Source organism: Tachyglossus aculeatus, chromosome 5, assembly GCF_015852505.1.
Source record: "Tachyglossus aculeatus isolate mTacAcu1 chromosome 5, mTacAcu1.pri, whole genome shotgun sequence".
Lineage (NCBI taxonomy): Eukaryota > Metazoa > Chordata > Mammalia > Monotremata > Tachyglossidae > Tachyglossus > Tachyglossus aculeatus.
The window spans coordinates 52269285-52285151 of NC_052070.1; the positions used below are offsets into that span (position 1 = coordinate 52269285).

A 15867-nucleotide genomic window follows, 5' to 3' on the forward strand; every position below is an offset into this window, starting at 1 on the left:
CTGTTCTAAGCACTGGGGAGGTTATAAAGTGATCAGGTTGTCCCACGGGGGGCTCGCAGTCTTAATCCCCATTTTACAGATGAGGTAAGTGAGGCACAGAGAAGCTAAGTGACTTGCCCAAGGTCACACAGCTAACAATTGGCGGAGCCGGGATTTGAACCCCTGACCTCTGACTCCAAAGCCTGGGCTCTTTCCACTGAGCCATGCTGCTTCTCTGAGCCACACTGCTTCTCTAAAGTAACTGAGGAACAGAGAAGTGAAGTGACTTGCCCAAGGTCACACAGCAGACAAGTGGCAGAGCCAGAATTAGACAGTGCCCAGTGCTTAGAACAGTGCCCAGTGCTTAGAACAGTGCTTGGCACATAGTAAGCACTTAACAAATACCATCATTATTATTATTATTATTATTATTATTGTGACCTTCAGACTTTCAGGCCTATGCTCTATCCACTATGCCATACAATAAAGTTTGTAGAAATGGTCCTTATAGACTGTGAGCCCGATGTTGGGTAGGTACCGTCTCTATATGTTACCGATTTGTACATCCCAAGCACTTAGTACAGTGCTTTGCACGCAGTAAGCGCTCAATAAATACGATTGAATGAATGAATGAATTCTGCCTAGCACCTTAATACAGTGATCAGAACACAGTAAGTGTTCAATAAATAGCACTGATCTGTGAGAAGCAGCATGGCCTAATGAAAGGAACATGGGCCTGGGTCTCAGAGGACTTGGGTTCTAATCCTGTCTTGTCACATACCTGCTGTGTGACCTTGGGGAAGTCTCTTCACTTATTTGGGCTTCAGTTTCCTCATTTGTAAAAGGTAGATTCAAATCTTGTTCTTACTCCTTCTTAGACTGTGAGCTCCAGTTGGGACAGGGACTGCATCTGACCGGTTTACCTTGTATCTATCCCAACCCTTAGTACAATGCTTGGCACAGAGAAAATGTTTGAAAAATACAATTATTATTATTATTATTTTCTTCCTCCCATTTTCTGATCTGGCTTGGGAGAGAGGGTTTGACTCTCTGCAATCCCCTCCCATCTGTCTCAAAGTGGACAAGAGGGAAAACAGGAGAGCAAAACCGAAGGTTTTCTGCCTTTCCCCTCATTTTTAACTGTCCCCAGGAAAGAATAAAGTCATACCTGCCTGAAATATATGGTCTTTGCATCTGGTCCCGAGACCTAAAGCCCTGTTTGGATGTTTATCTCAAGGCTGGATGGCTTTCAATGTCAGACAACTACAGGGCCACCAGGCTAACCTTCCCCAAGAACCCAACAGCATCGGAGGCGTGAGACAGACCGAATCGACCAGGGCTCAGAGCTGGCAGGGTTGGTCAAGTGTCCTGTCATGTCAACTCACCCTGTCCCTGCTCAGACAGAAGCCCTCTTTGATGGGGAGGGTGGCTCCGTGGCTCAACATTATGTCCAGCTTGTGAGTCGTCACTTTCCTTCCCTCTCTCCGCAGTTACAGCCTCCGGATGGTCTCTAGATGTCCCTCTTCCTCCGCGCCTGGCGCCAGGCAATGCAAGACATCCAGATACACTGCAGTCCACTTCCCAGGACCCTGCTTAAAAGAATAGAGCCTTTTCTCATTTAAACAGGTACCGAGAGGGCTCTCAGGAGAGACAGAATCACCTTTGGGGAGGCTGGGAGAGAAGGCTGGGGAGTGAGACTTCGGTGGGCTTGAGGGGGAGGAGCTATGGAAGAGGTGTTTTTACACTACGGCTAGAGAAATCCCAATAAGGGCCAGTTTTCAGTGAGGGAAGAAAATGGGTCAGGCCTCGCTCAGAGAGGGGAGCGCTAGACTGTAAGCGCCTTATGGGCAGGGAACACGCCGGCCAATTCTTTTGTGTTGTACTCTCCCAAGTGCTTGGTACAGTGCTCTGCACACAGAAAGCCACTTGATAAATACTACTGATGGATTGACTGAGAGCGATTCAACATCAAAACCATGTAGGTCTTTGGGTAACGTGTTAGAGAACTGGGAGCTGCAGTTATTTCCCAAGAACACCTTTCCTTATCCTGTCCATTCTGATCTCCAACCCAAGGGACTGTCTGTAATATTTTCGTGGATTTCCATCATTTCCTGGCTGGTGAGAAGTAGCATGGCATAATGGTTAGAGCACGGGCTTGTGAGTCCGAAGGTCATGGGTTCTAATACCAGTTTTGCCACTTATCTGCTCTGTGACCTTGGGCAAGTCACTTGACTTCTCTGGGCCTCAGTTACCTCATCTGTAAATTGGGGATTGAGATGGTAGGTGCCACAAGGGACAAGGACTGTGTCCAACCCGACTGGTTCATATCCACCCCAGCGCTTAGTACGGTGCTTGGCACATAGTAAGTGCTTAACAAATATCACAATTATTATTATTTATTATTGGTGGACCAAAATGACCACATTCTCACCTGCTGCCCAGACCTTCAGATTAGTAGAATCTAGACTTCAGACTCCTGCTTTGCTTTCCCTTCCTGAAGCAGGTGTAGGTTTGACCCGGGCTCTTCAGCAGCAGTGCATCCAACCTGCAAGACACAGACATTGGCTGTCAGGTTCCCCTCCAGCCTGACCCTGAAAAGCAGTTGGAAATCAATCAATCGTATTTATTGAGCAGTGTAATAAGTCCACAACAAGCTAATTGTCTAGAGGGGGAGGTCGTCTTGAGGGGGGAGGCAGACATTAATATAAATAAATGTATTATGGATACAGATATAAGTGCTGTGGGGCTGAGGGAGGGGAGAATGAATAAAGGGTGAAAATCCAAGTGCAAAGGTGAAGCAGAAGGGAGAGAGAGAAAAGGAATTGATGGCCTAGTCAGGGAAGGCCTCTTGGAGGAGATGTGCCTTCAAAAAGGCTATAAAGCAAATGGATAGACTTGCCCCTTTGAAATGAGCATCTGATGATCTGGGAGTTTAGAGCTGGCTCTAAGGAATGGGGGAATTGATTTCCAGCCCCTTGGGAAATTAGAACAGCTTTGCAAACTGCCCCCACAAAAGAACTTACCTGCCCACCAAATAGCTCACCATCCAGCCTGCCCACACTCCCCTGAGAAATACCTTTTAGGAAATAAAAAGAATATGGACTTCGTTTACTACTTCTTGGCATAAATTGTTTCATGCTGTACTTGATTGTTTGTGAGACTAAGTTAAAAAAAATAAATCCCCCAGGCATTCTCTGTCCAGTTTGGTCAGTGGTTTTCAATTATTTTGAGTTTCTCAAAATGTGTGTAAATGACACTTGGCCATTCAGGATGTGAAGAGCAGAGTTGGCTGTTGCAATCCCATCCATGAAACCATATTATTATTATTATTATGGTTAAACCCTCTTTATTTGCAAAGCGCTCTTTGATTGCTTCATTTGCTGTGTCTCAGAGCTATTTGTCAGGGAGGTTACCCTGGAGTTTCAGTTAGTCACTACCAGGGCTGGGATTAGATTTTGAGTTTCTAATCCATTTTCTCTTAGCCTGGACCAGATTTCCTCTCTTGGGGACAGAGGGTGGATAGTTCTTTAAAGCGTTTGCTGTTTGTGAGGCATTAGGGCTTATCATGTGGAAAGAGTGTCTTATGAGACTTCTTTTCTCACTCACGGTTTTAGCATCAGGGGCAGATGAACTTAACCCAAATGACAGAGATTTCACGTGTTTGCCCAAGAAGAGCCCAACCTTAAAATAACTGGAATTCTCTAGAATAGCAATAATAATGGTATTCACTGAGTATCTATTGAGTGCAACATGCTGTGCTTAGCATCAGGAAAGTAAAACAGAAGCAGGCTACATGCATCCTGTCCATAAGGAGCTTACAAACTATTAGGGGGTGCAAATGCTCAAAATTATTTAGAAATAATAGGAACACAAGGATTGTTCTAGACTGTAAACTTGTGGGTAGAGAATGTGCCTATCAACTCTGTTATACTGTACTCTCCCACTCATTCATTCAGTCGTATTTATTGAGCACTTACTGTGTGCAAAACATTGTAGTAAGCACTTGAGAGAGTGCAATATAACAATAAACAGACACATTTCTGCCCACAATAAACTTACAGTCTAGAGTCTCAAGCAATTCCCCTCCCCATCTCCCCAACTCACTCCCTTCGCTCTACCCAACTCCCTGCCCCACAGCACTTGTGATTATATGTCCATATCTATAATTCCATTTATTTTTATTAATGCTGTGTTTATAACTATAATTCTTTTTATTTATAGTTATACAACTGATGCCTGTTTACTTGTTTTGATGTCTGTCTTCCCCCTTCTAGACTATGGGCCCGTTCTGGGCAGGGATTGTCTCTGTTCGTTGCTGAATTTTACTTCCCAAGCACAACACAAGTACAGTATTGTGAGTTGGGGTGATGGGGAAGGGAGGAGGAGCAAAGGAAAAGGGGGACTTAGTCTGGGATAGCCTCCTGGAGGAGGTGAGCTTTCAGTAGAGCTTTGAAGAGGGGAAGTGTGCTTGTTTGGCAGATTTGAGGAGGGAGGGCATTCCAGAAGGTAGGACGTGGGCCAGGGGTTGACGACGGGACAAGTGAGAATGAAGCACAGTGAGAAGGTTAGCAGCAAAGGAGCGAAGTGTGTGGGCTGGGCTGTAGAAGGTGGGAAGGGAGGTGAGGTAGGAGGGGGCAAGGGGATGGAGAGTTTTGAAGCCAATAATGAGTAGTTTTTGCTTGATACAGAGGTTCTTAGGCAACCACTGGAGATTTTTGAGGACAGGGTGACAAGCCCAGAGCGTTTTTGTAAAAAGACAATCCTGTCAGCAGACTGAAATATAGACTGAAGTGGGGAGAGACAGGAGGTTGGGAGATCAAAAAAGATGCTGATGAGGTAATCCAGTCGGGATATGATGAGTTATTGTACTAACATGGTAGCTCTTTGGATGGAGAGGAAAAGGCAGATCTTGGCGATGTTGTGAAGATGAGACCAGCAGGTTTTGGTGACGGATTGGATATGTGGGGCAAATGAGAGAGCAGAGTCAAGGATGACACCAAGGTTGCGGGCTTATGAGACAAGAAGGATGGTAGTGCTGTCCACAATGATGGGAAAGTCAGGGAGAGGACAGGGTTTGGGAGGGAAGTTAAGGAGCTCAGTCTTTGACATGTTGAGTTTTAGGTGGCAGGAGGACATTCAGGTGGAGATGTCTTGAAGGCAGGAGGAGATGCGAGCCTGGAGGGAGGGGGAGAGAACAAAGGAGATGTAGATGTGGGTATCATCCATTAGAGATGATAGTTGAAGCCGTGGGAGTGAATGAGTTCACCAAGGGAGTGAGTGTAGATGGAGAACAGAAGGGGACCAAGAACTGACCCTTGAGGAACCCCTACAGCTAGTTGCTGGGACGGGGAGGAGGAGCCCGTGAAGGAAATTGAGAATGAACGTCCAGAAAGATAAGAGGATAACCAGGAGAGGATGGAGTCAGTGAAACCAAGGTTGGATAACGTGTTGAGGAGAAGGGGATGGTCAACAGTGTCAAAGGCAGCTGAGAAGTCAAGGAGGATTATGATGGAGTAGGAGCCATTGGATTTGGCAAGAAGGAGGTCATCGGTGGCCTTTGAGAGGGTGGTTTCAGTGGAGTGGAGGGGATGGAAGCCAGATTGGAGGGGGTCCAGCAGACAGTTGGAGGAGAGGAATTGGAGGCAGCGAGTGTAGATGACTCACTCCAGGAGTTTGGAAAGGAAGGGTAGGAGGGAGATGGAATGATAACTGGAGGGGGCTGTGGGGTCAAGGGAGGGTTCATTCATTCAGTCATATTTATTGAACACTTACTGTGTGCAGAGTACTGTTTTAGTAGTCATACTAGTATTACTACTAGTATTACTAGTATTACTACTAGTTAATACTAGTATTAACAGTTGTAGCTGTTCCTTTAGTAATGGTGTTTATTGGATGCCTACTAGGGGCAGTGCACTGTTCCAAGTCAGGAAAGTACAATAGAAGTATTAGTCATGTTCCCTGCATGATAAAAAGCCTACACTCTAATGGGGGTCTTTTGAAATGTGCCCAGAAGCTAAGAAGGCATGAGGGAAGAGGAGTAGGAAGAGAAGGAAGAGGTAGGAAACCGAGGGTGCTTCTTATCTGTGATGCTTTTTATCTTAGCTAGTTGGAGATAAACCAGAAGCCAATTGTGGCCAAACTCTTGGATGTAGTAACCCAGAACTTCCCTCTGCCCAGTTCAGAGCCTGGACCACCCAAAGAGTGACTCCAGGGGTGAGACTGGGTGTCCTACAAGAGTCTCAGGAAAGGTGATCCTGATGTCATCACTCTTTCTTCTGTTTCTTCCCAGCTGAAGTGACGTGGGTTCTGTCGAAGGCAGTGAGGCCAGAGGTTTCCCTGCCTGGACGGCTGGTGTGATCTTGCCTGGGATCCTTTCAGAGTGAAAGCAAGGGAGAGACAGATGTATCTTCAAGGAGGAGACTCGAACCACAGGCAAGGCAAGAAGGATAATTCTGTGCTGCCTCCTGCCGCGTTTCATGCGCAGGGCCCAGAGGCCGTTGGGGAGGAGGAGCAGGTAAACAGAAAGTCCTTAACCGAGTTGGGCCAGCTGGAGGATCTGCTGGATTGGACCCCACCTACTATGCAATTTTTCAGGAGTACTTAATGTTTTTTCAGTTTCTCAGACAAAGAGGTATTACGTGTTCAGGATCCTATCCAGGGATTGACTGCAATCCAAACCAAGTGATCCTTTTAGGGAGACTGTTAGGGATGACATCCTCCCATCCTTTCTCCCAGTCAAGACTGCAAGATGCCCAGAGGTCTTTTATAGGGAACCACCAGCCTGAAGAGATTGGAAATCCTCCTGCCAGAGGGAATGATTCTTTGCATCTGGTTCCATTTGCCGAGACGTCAAGGTCCGTGGGTTAAAACCAACCCTGCCTTTGTTGAGGTCTGGGGGTGCATTGAGCCCAATGTAGAGAACTGCTTCCCTAGGTCCAATCCAGATAGGACAGGTCAGAGATACCCGGCCAGGCTCAGAGTGAGGGGAATATCCGCCTCGTTGCCATCTATGTGGCGTTCCCTGAATCGGCTTCCCCTCACTGTTGTCTCCTGGAGCTTTTGACCCAGAGCGGCTTTAAGAACTTTCAGTTGCTTCCAAAGCACCATCACACGCTCAACGGTACCCTATCCGGGCTCAGTGGGAGGGGCAAAGAGCCTTGCCTATTGAAAGTTACAGGTTTTGTGCCTTTAAGGCAGATCACGGGGGAATTATTCTTTGAGACCAATTTTGTGCCGTTTAATAATCTCTATTTTTAAAGGAGATATTTAAAGAATGGTTGAAGGAGAATGCAAAAGACTTGAATCTTGACTTGATGAGTGCTTTTTTTCAGGGCTGACCCCGTTTATCTCTCAACTGTGTACATATGTATTTAGACCATTTTAAAAGCACGTATTTATGTCCGGACTGTAAATGCTCCATTTTTAAAGTTTTATAACTTGGGTTATTTAACCAATAGACTGCAAGAACGGTGTCTGACATTCATTATCTTGGTCTAGCCCGGAGAAGGGTCTGGAATAAGGGCCCTGGGGCCGAAAAGAGAACCCAACTTCACCCCAGATCACCCACCCAGATAAAAAATTTCTTACATGACAAATTAGAAAAGTGGTCAGAAAAACGAGTCTTCATGAGCATGGAAGTAGGATATTGTTCCTGACCCTCAAATGAAATTTTGCCCCAGTAAATGTGAAAATTAGCAGTTCCCTCCTCCCACACTACAAGGTGTGGGAGATCATCCACAAGGCAAAAATCCTTGTACCTAAACCCCGCCCTCCCACCTCTTTGACCAAAATGGAGAGTTCTCACAAAACTTGGTGGGAGGGTGGAAAACAGTTCATTTTTGCATGTGAAAATTTGCCGGTTGTCTTGCAACACTCTCTCCCTAATGTGAATACTGACATGAGTGTTCCACAAAAGAAAAAAAAAAAAAAAGGTTGAAAAAGTGGTGTTTCCTGGTCAGTGATGATGGTCTTCTGAACGTCTCTTCAGAGAGCTAACAGCTCTGTTGTTTGTCTGCCATGTAAAGAAAACTTAAAAAAAAAAAAATAAACTGAAGAAGGACTGTAAGGAAACCCAGGTGTGGTTGTTTCTTTTCTCTCTAATGGTTTTTTTTTTTTTGTGTGTGTGTGTGTGTGCACCTGTGTGTCTGTGTGTGTGTTTTAACCGAAATCAACTGGTTTGCAGGTGCAACAGTGGTGAAAAAGTAGAGATGAAAGTCACTAAGTTTTCTATTTCTCCTAACCTCTTTGTTTCATTTAAAAGGGGTAGAAATAAACTTTGTCACTGGAAGAAATTTTATTTTGTAAATAAGTTGTTCTGCAAGCTAAAACAGTGGGTCCAAGAGCATTTGCAATAACCACTCTTATCCAGGTGCTCAAGGGAAGATCTGTTTATGATTGGGCAACTGCTGTTTATTTGTTCATTCATTCATGCAATCGTATTTATTGAGCACTTACTGTGTGCAGAGCACTGTACTAAGCACTTGGGAAATACAAGTTGGCAACATATAGAGACGGTCCCTACCCAACAACGGGCTCACAGTCTAGAAGGGGGAGACAGACAACAAAACAAATTAACAAAATAAATAGAATAGTGAATATCTACAAGTAAAATAGAGTAATAAATCTGTACAAACATATATGCAGGTGCCGTGGGGAGGGGAAGGAGGTAGGGTGGGGGGGATGGGGAGGGGGAGAGGAAGGAAGGGCCTCAGTCTGGGAAGGCCTCCTGGAGGAAGTGAGCTCTCAGTAGGGCTTTGAAGGGAGGAAGAGAGCTAGCTTGGCCAATGTGAGGAGGGAGGGCATTCCAGGCCAGGGGGAGGACGTGGGCTGGGGGTCGATGGCGGGACAGGCGAGAACGAGGCACAGTGAGGAGGTTAGCGGCAGAGGAGCGGAGGGTGCAGACTGGGCTGGAGAAGGAGAGAAGGGAGGTGAGGTAGGAAGGGGCGAGGTGATGGAGAGCCTTGAAGCCGAGAGTGAGGAGTTTTTGCTTGATGAGTAGGTTTACTGGCAGCCACTGGAGATTTTTGAGGAGGGGAATAACATGCCCAGAGTGTTTCTGCACAAAGGTGATCCGGACAGCAGTGTGAAGTATAGACTGAACTGCGGAGAGACAGGAGGATGGGAGATCAGAGAGGAGACTGATGCAGTAATCCAGTCGGGATAGGATGAGAGATTGAACCAGCAAGGTAGTGGTTTGGATGGAGAGGAAAGGGCAGATCTTGGCAGTGTTGCAGAGGTGAGACCGGCAGTTTTTGGTGACGGATTGGATGTGAGGGGTGAACAAGAGAGCAGAGTCGAGGATGACACCAAGGCTGTGGGCTTGTGAGACGGGAAGTTTGGTAGTGCCGTCTACAGTGATGGGAAAGTCAGGGAGAGGGCAGGCTTTGGGAGGGAAGATAAGGAGTTCAGTCTTGGACATATTGAGTTTTAGATGGCGGGCAGACATCCAGATGGAGATGCCTACCGGCTCATCTCAGACCCCACCACTGTTGATTGATTGCATCACAAAATGACAGTTCTAAAGTTTGAGAAGCGGCATGGTGCAGTGGATAGGGCCTGGGAGTCAGAAGGTCATGGGTTCTAATCTCAGCCTGCCACTTGTCTGCCGTGTGAACTTGGGCGAGTCACATCATTTCTCTGGGCCTCGGGTATCTCATCTGGAAAATGGTGATCGAGACTGTGAGCCCCACTTGGGACAAAGCCCTTCAAAGCCCTACTGAGAGCTCACCTCCTCCAGGAGGCCTTCCCAGACTGAGCTCCCTCCTTCCCCTCCCCCTTCTCCCCCTCCCCATCCCCCCTACCTTACCTCCTTCCATTCCCCACAGCACCTGTATCTATGTTTGTATGTATTTATTACTCTATTTTATTTGTACACATTTATTCTATTTATTTTATTTTGTTAATATGTTTTGTTTTGTTCTCTATCTCCCCATTCTAGACTGTGAGCCCGCTGTTACTAATCTGACTTAGTAACAGTGACCTATTCCCTTTTGCAAAAGCATACTTGACAACATGAGCTATGCAACAACAGAGATTTCAGGAGCAATAAAGACAGAAAAAGAGCTGTTTCGAGTAAACTCCAGACCAAAATAGGGAGAATCTCTAAGAGGATTCATATCCAAAAATGAAAGGTAGACTGTGAGCCCGCTGTTGTTTAGGGACCGTCTCTATATGTTGCCAACTTGTACTTCCCAAGCGCTTAGTACAGTGCTCTGCACACAGTAAGTGCTCAATAAATATGATTGAATGAATGAATGAATGACAAGGACTGTGCCCAACCCCATTTGCTTGTATCCACCCCAGCACTTAGTACAGTGCCTGGCAGATAGTAAGCACTTAACAAATACCATTGAGCCCGTACTGGGCAGGGATTGTCTGTCTTTGTTCCTGAATTGAACTTTCCAAGTGCTTAGTACAGTGCTCTGCACCCGATAAGTACTCAATAAATACGATTGGATGCATGATTGAATGAATGTTATTAGTATTAATATTATTAAAGAATAGGATAAAGCTTAAGCAGTTCGAAGCAGCAGAAGGAGAAACATTTCTCCAAGTGGCCTGACGGATGGTTTAGAGACCCATACATTTTCTGGATGTAGGACACGTATTGTCCTTCCTCTCAATCAATCAATCAATCAATCAATCGTATTTATTGAGCGCTTACTGTGTGTAGAGCACTGTACTAAGCGCTTGGGAAGTACAAGCTGGCAACATATAGAGACAGTCCCTACCCGACAGTGGGCTCACAGTCTAGAAGGGGAAGACAGAGAACAAAACCAAACCTCTCCCCCTCCCCACAGCACCTGTATATATGTTTGTACCGATTTATTACCCATTTATTTTACTTGTACATATTTACTATTCTATTTATTTTATTTTGTTAATATGCTTCATTTTGTCGTCCATCCCCCTTCTAGACTGTGAGCCCGTTGTTGGGTAGGGACCGTCTCTATATGTTGCCAACTTGTACTTCCCAAGCGCTTAGTACAGTGCTCTGCCCACAGTGAGCGCTCAATAAATACAATTGAATGAATGAATGGAGGGGGTCGCGGGGTCTGAGCCACGGGCCCGAACCGTAAATTGCCCTTTCTGGATGGGAGGTGGGGACCGCGGCGGTACCGGGAGCCACGGGTAGGTGGCGCTGCTGCCTTTGGCATCATCCCTCACCTCCCTTCACACGTGCAATTTTCCGGGCTGCTCTGGCCTGGGGGCTTTGGCCCTTTAACTAAAGACCCCCAAGGTGAGCCCAATTTAGAGTCCTGATGAGAGAGAGTTTCCTCTCCAGCCACCTCGGGAGAGGTCGGGTCTGCAGGCGGCAGCCCCCTTGACACCCCCATTCCAGGCTGCCCTGCCAATCCACCCCAAGGAGACCAAAGACTGAGCCTTTCCAATGGACGCCTCGCACCCCGGTTGAGGAAGAGCTGGGCTGCCATTCGGAGACACCGCCCTCACTCCCAGTGAGTATCATTCCTTCTCTACCCTTTTTGTTGCCTGTGTACCTTGTGGTGGGAAAGGTGCGTTGTAAAAAGTGTTTGGTGGTCAGGGAATGTTTCTGGTAATACTGTTGTAGTGTACTCTTCCAAGTGCTTAGTACAGTGCTCTGCATATAGCAAGTGCTCAATAAATACTGTAGATTCAAGGATACACTGCCTGCTATTGGTGAAACAATAACTGAAACAAATTATTTTAGGCTAAAAGGCCCCATCCAGTGCCTGGGTTGGGGGGACTGTGGCAAGGTTGGCAGAGCCTCCATTAACTCTCTGAAAAGTTCCTCTGGCTGTCTCTCCTCCATTTGGCTCTTTCCCTTGCCCCTTTCTTTTGCCCTTCAGGTGCCAAATTGATTGGGTTGATAATCCTAGTACAGGCACAAGTTTCTGAAAACAACTATCTCACTTGGTGCAGTAATAATGTAGAGGCCCAAGCTTTTCTGGGCCCCACACTTGCTTCATGATTGGGAAAGAAATGGATCTAGATCTTGAGAAGCATTGTGGCTCAGTGGAAAGAGCACAGGCTTTGGAGTCAGAGGTCATGGGTTCAAATTCCGACTCTGCCAATTGTCAGCTGTGTGACTTTGGGCAAGTCACGTAACTTCCCTGTGCCTCAGTTACCTCAACTGTAAAACGGGGGTTAAGACTGTGACCCCCCCCCGTGGGACAACCTGATCACCTTGTAACCTCCCCAGTGCTTAGAACAGTGCTTTGCACACAGTAAGCCCTTAATAAATGCCATTATTATTATTATCTAGTGATAGCCCACATCGCAGAGTTGCGGGGCAGGTGATTGAGAAGGGTAGGTTAGGCAGAGGGGGGGAGCTTGGGTGTTGCTTGATTGTTTGAAATTGACTGAGAAATGGCTGATTCTAAATAGTGTTAAAAAAAAAAAAAAGCGAAGCCCCATTTCTTCTGTGGGTGAAGAGACAAAATTAAAAATTAACTATTAGGTGGGCACATGAAAGATGGAGGCAAGTATGAGGACTAGCAGCATTAAGCATACCATAAATGACTAAAATGATTCAGTTGTGGTGGCTCTTCCAGCTGCTCTCCTTCCCCTGAATTCTAACCCCAGTCCTTGACTTTATTTCCTGAATCTCCATGGGCTTTTTTCCCCAATAAGTGTCAAATTTCAGAAGTCAGAGCCAAAGCTGACATTCCTAAGGACATAGTTTCATATTAGATGGTAATAACTTTAATAGGATGAAGTCAACAACCATTGTTTTATTTAAAATGAGGACTGACTGGACACTCCTGTCCAAAGCAAGACATACAGATATACTTACATCTATTGTTTTGCTGTTAATTTTGTTAAGCAGCATGGCTTAGTGGAAAGAGCCCGGGCTTGGGAGTCAGGGGTCATGGGTTCTAATCCCAGCTCTGCCACTTGTCTGCTGTGTGACCTTGGGCAAGCCACTTAATTTCTCTTTGCCTGTTACCTCATCTGTAAAATGGGGATTTAGACTGTGAGCCCCACATGGGACAACCTGATTACCTTGTATCTTATCCCCGCACCCCCAGCACTTAGAACAGTGCTGGGCACAAAGTAAGCGCTCAACAAATACCATTTATTATTATGTCCGTTTTCCCACGTTGGGGCTCTAAATTCTTCAAGGGCCATGATCATGGCTTTTACTTCTAATGTATATTTCCCAAGTGTTTAGTGCAGTTTTGTGCACATGGTACTCCTCGACCAAAGCCTCTGATGATGATAATAATGACTGTGGTATTTTTTAAGCACTTACTATGTGCCAGGCACTGTACTAAGCACTGGGATGGATGCAAACAAATATATTTGGGCACATTCCCTGTCCTACGTGGGGCTCAGTCTCAGTCCTCATTTTATAGATGAGGGAACTGAGACACAGAGAAGTTGTGACTTGCCCAAGGTCACACAGCAGACAAGTGGTGGAGCCGGGATTAGAACCCATGAGTTTCTGACTCCTCAGCATGTGCTCTACCACTACACCTTGCTGCTTCTCTAACACAGTGCTGGGTGGATTTTGGTTAGCCTGGTAATTGTCAGTTTGGACCATTAAATAATCCTTCTGGGTTCTACCAGGAGTAGAATAGCCTTCCCCTTCTCACCCCCATCCTCTTCATTTCTGCTTTAGAATCTAGTCCAGTCCAAAGGGATGATGGTTCCGAACTAGCACAGCAGCATCTCAGCCAAGCATTCCTGGAAGACTCATACTAATATGGAAGTCTTTCTGGGGTCACTGGGGACTAAAAGTCTCAGCAGTCATGCATATGCAACCCCATCCCCACCCCAGTGCAAAGCAAAACTGAGCCCTGGACAGTTCTGGCTGGGGCTTGAGCCAAGTTTATGTCTGTGTGCCTGGGTACAGCCTGGCCACTGGAGGGCAAAGGCAGGCTATGGCTGGGATGGACCCCCAGATTTCAGTTCATGCTCCACTCTTATCTCCTGCCTTCCCACTTACTCCCAACTCGACCTGCTTCTGTACATCTCCCCGTACATCCCAACTCTCTGCTCATACCTGATATGCAAAACAACGAGAATCGATTGTTCAGGCAGGGAAAGAATCATTTTTCAGGATCTCCAACAGGTGTGTAAGTGATAAGAGCTGATGGTGATAAGAGATTCTCAAGAAAGACGGAAGCCCTGAAGAATCTATTCCTGGTCTTTAAGTCATTAATCAGATACCAGTAGCCTCTGCAAGCAGCAGCTACTGCAGAACAGCCTCTGAAAAAGACAAAATAAACCAAGCAAGCGGGGAACTCTGGCAAATGCCCATTTCGCTTCTTGACTTAAAAGTCGCATTCAGCAGCATCAATCAGTGGTATTTGAGTGTTTACAGTGTGCAGAGCACTGTACTAAGCACTTGTGAGAGAACAATAAATAGACACTATCCCTGCTCTCAATGAACTTACGACCTAGCAGGGGAGACAAGGGAAGCAACCAAGCATAAACATATGCACTCTGGAGATTGGGGGATATGGTGAACATCAAAAGTCCTTAGGTGATAAGGACTCAAGTGCATTCATTCAATTGTATTTGAGTGCTTACTGTGTGCAGAGCTCTGTATTCATAATAACAATTATGGTATTTAAGCACTTACTATGTATTGAGCACTGTGAGACAGTAGGAAGGCACTTATGTACATATTTAACTGATTTATTTGTATTAACGTCTGTTTCCCCCTCTAGACTGAAAGCTCATTGTGGGCAGGGAATATGTCCATTTATTATTGTACTCTCCCAAGTGCTTAGTACAGTGCTTTGCACACAGTAAGTTCTCCATAATACAATTGAATAGAAAGGGAAATAGGACAGGAAAGATGAGATTTCAGTAGGGTTTCAAAAATGGGGAGAGTGGTGGTGTGTTGGATGTGAAGGAGGATGTGAGGGGAAGCTCCAAGCAGGAGGGAGGGCATGACCAAATGGTCAGCGGCCAGAGAAACAAGATAGAGGCACAGTGAGTACATTGGTGTCAGATCAACCAAGTGTGGCGGCTGGGTTGTAGTGGGAAAGGAGCAAGGATAACTTCCCTCTTTGTCCTTTGGTGCGGGGATTTCAGTACTGTTCCACTATGGTGGCCCTGCTTAAGAAAAAGGATGCAGCAGTTAGAGATAGACGAAGCTTAACTTTGTGATCAATAGAGAGCAGGTCCTCATCAAGCCAGGTGAAAACCAAAAATATCCCTGAGAACCGCTGGTGAAATTTCACTCTCTTTCTGGAAATGTTGCAAGGTAATTGTCTGTTTACCAGGAGCAGATGTCAATGCAGTAGTTTGAAGGTAACTAGAACTAGGCAGGGGCACAAGACAGCCATAAAGTCAGATTGGCTTCATGGTACTCTTGGCATTGAAAGCAGGCTGCTGTTGGTTGTAAAGGAATCCATCTGCATGCTGTGGGGATCCAGAAGGGCCTGGGCATTAAGCCAGATTATCTATCCTGATTAAAAATAAAAGATAATTAAGGAGCATGTTTGGGTTTTACTTTAAAAAAATTTTTCAATTTATAACTGCATTCCCGGGGCAAAGACATCCCCAACATTCTGTCTCTTATGTAGCAGGAGGAGGAGGGAAAAACTGTGGCATAAGGCATGGGGCAGAGCAAATGAAAACAATTCAAATAATATCCTTCCCTGCCACTCAACCCTCCAAAGGAAAACTTATTTTGAGGTGATGATTGCAGTGTGGCCTAGTGGATAGAGCATGGGCTTGGGAGTTAGAAGGTCATGGGTTCTAATCCCAACTCTGCCACTTGTCTGCTGTGTGATCTTGGACAAGTCACTTAACTTCTCTGTGCCTCAGCTCATCTCTAAAATGGGTATTGAGACTGTGAGCCCCATGTGGGACAGGGACTGTATCCAACCTGATCTGCTTGTATCCATCCCAGCACCTAGCACAGTGCCTTGCACATGGTAGGTGCTTAAC

General features: G+C 46.0%; 1 protein-coding gene across 4 annotated transcripts in view; it reads left to right on the forward strand.

Annotated features, from left to right (window-relative positions):
• Positions 1–8033, forward strand: part of PRDM2 (PR/SET domain 2) — a 228131-nt gene extending 220098 nt beyond the window's left edge. For all 4 annotated transcript variants that reach the window (XM_038747237.1, XM_038747232.1, XM_038747234.1 and 1 more), the window contains 2 exons: positions 1470–1605; positions 6269–8033. In XM_038747237.1, the coding sequence (XP_038603165.1) occupies positions 1470–1584 (115 nt within the window). In that variant the 3' untranslated portion in view covers positions 1585–1605; positions 6269–8033. The remainder of the gene's footprint in view (positions 1–1469; positions 1606–6268) is intronic.
• Positions 8034–15867: the final 7834 nt, after the last annotated feature.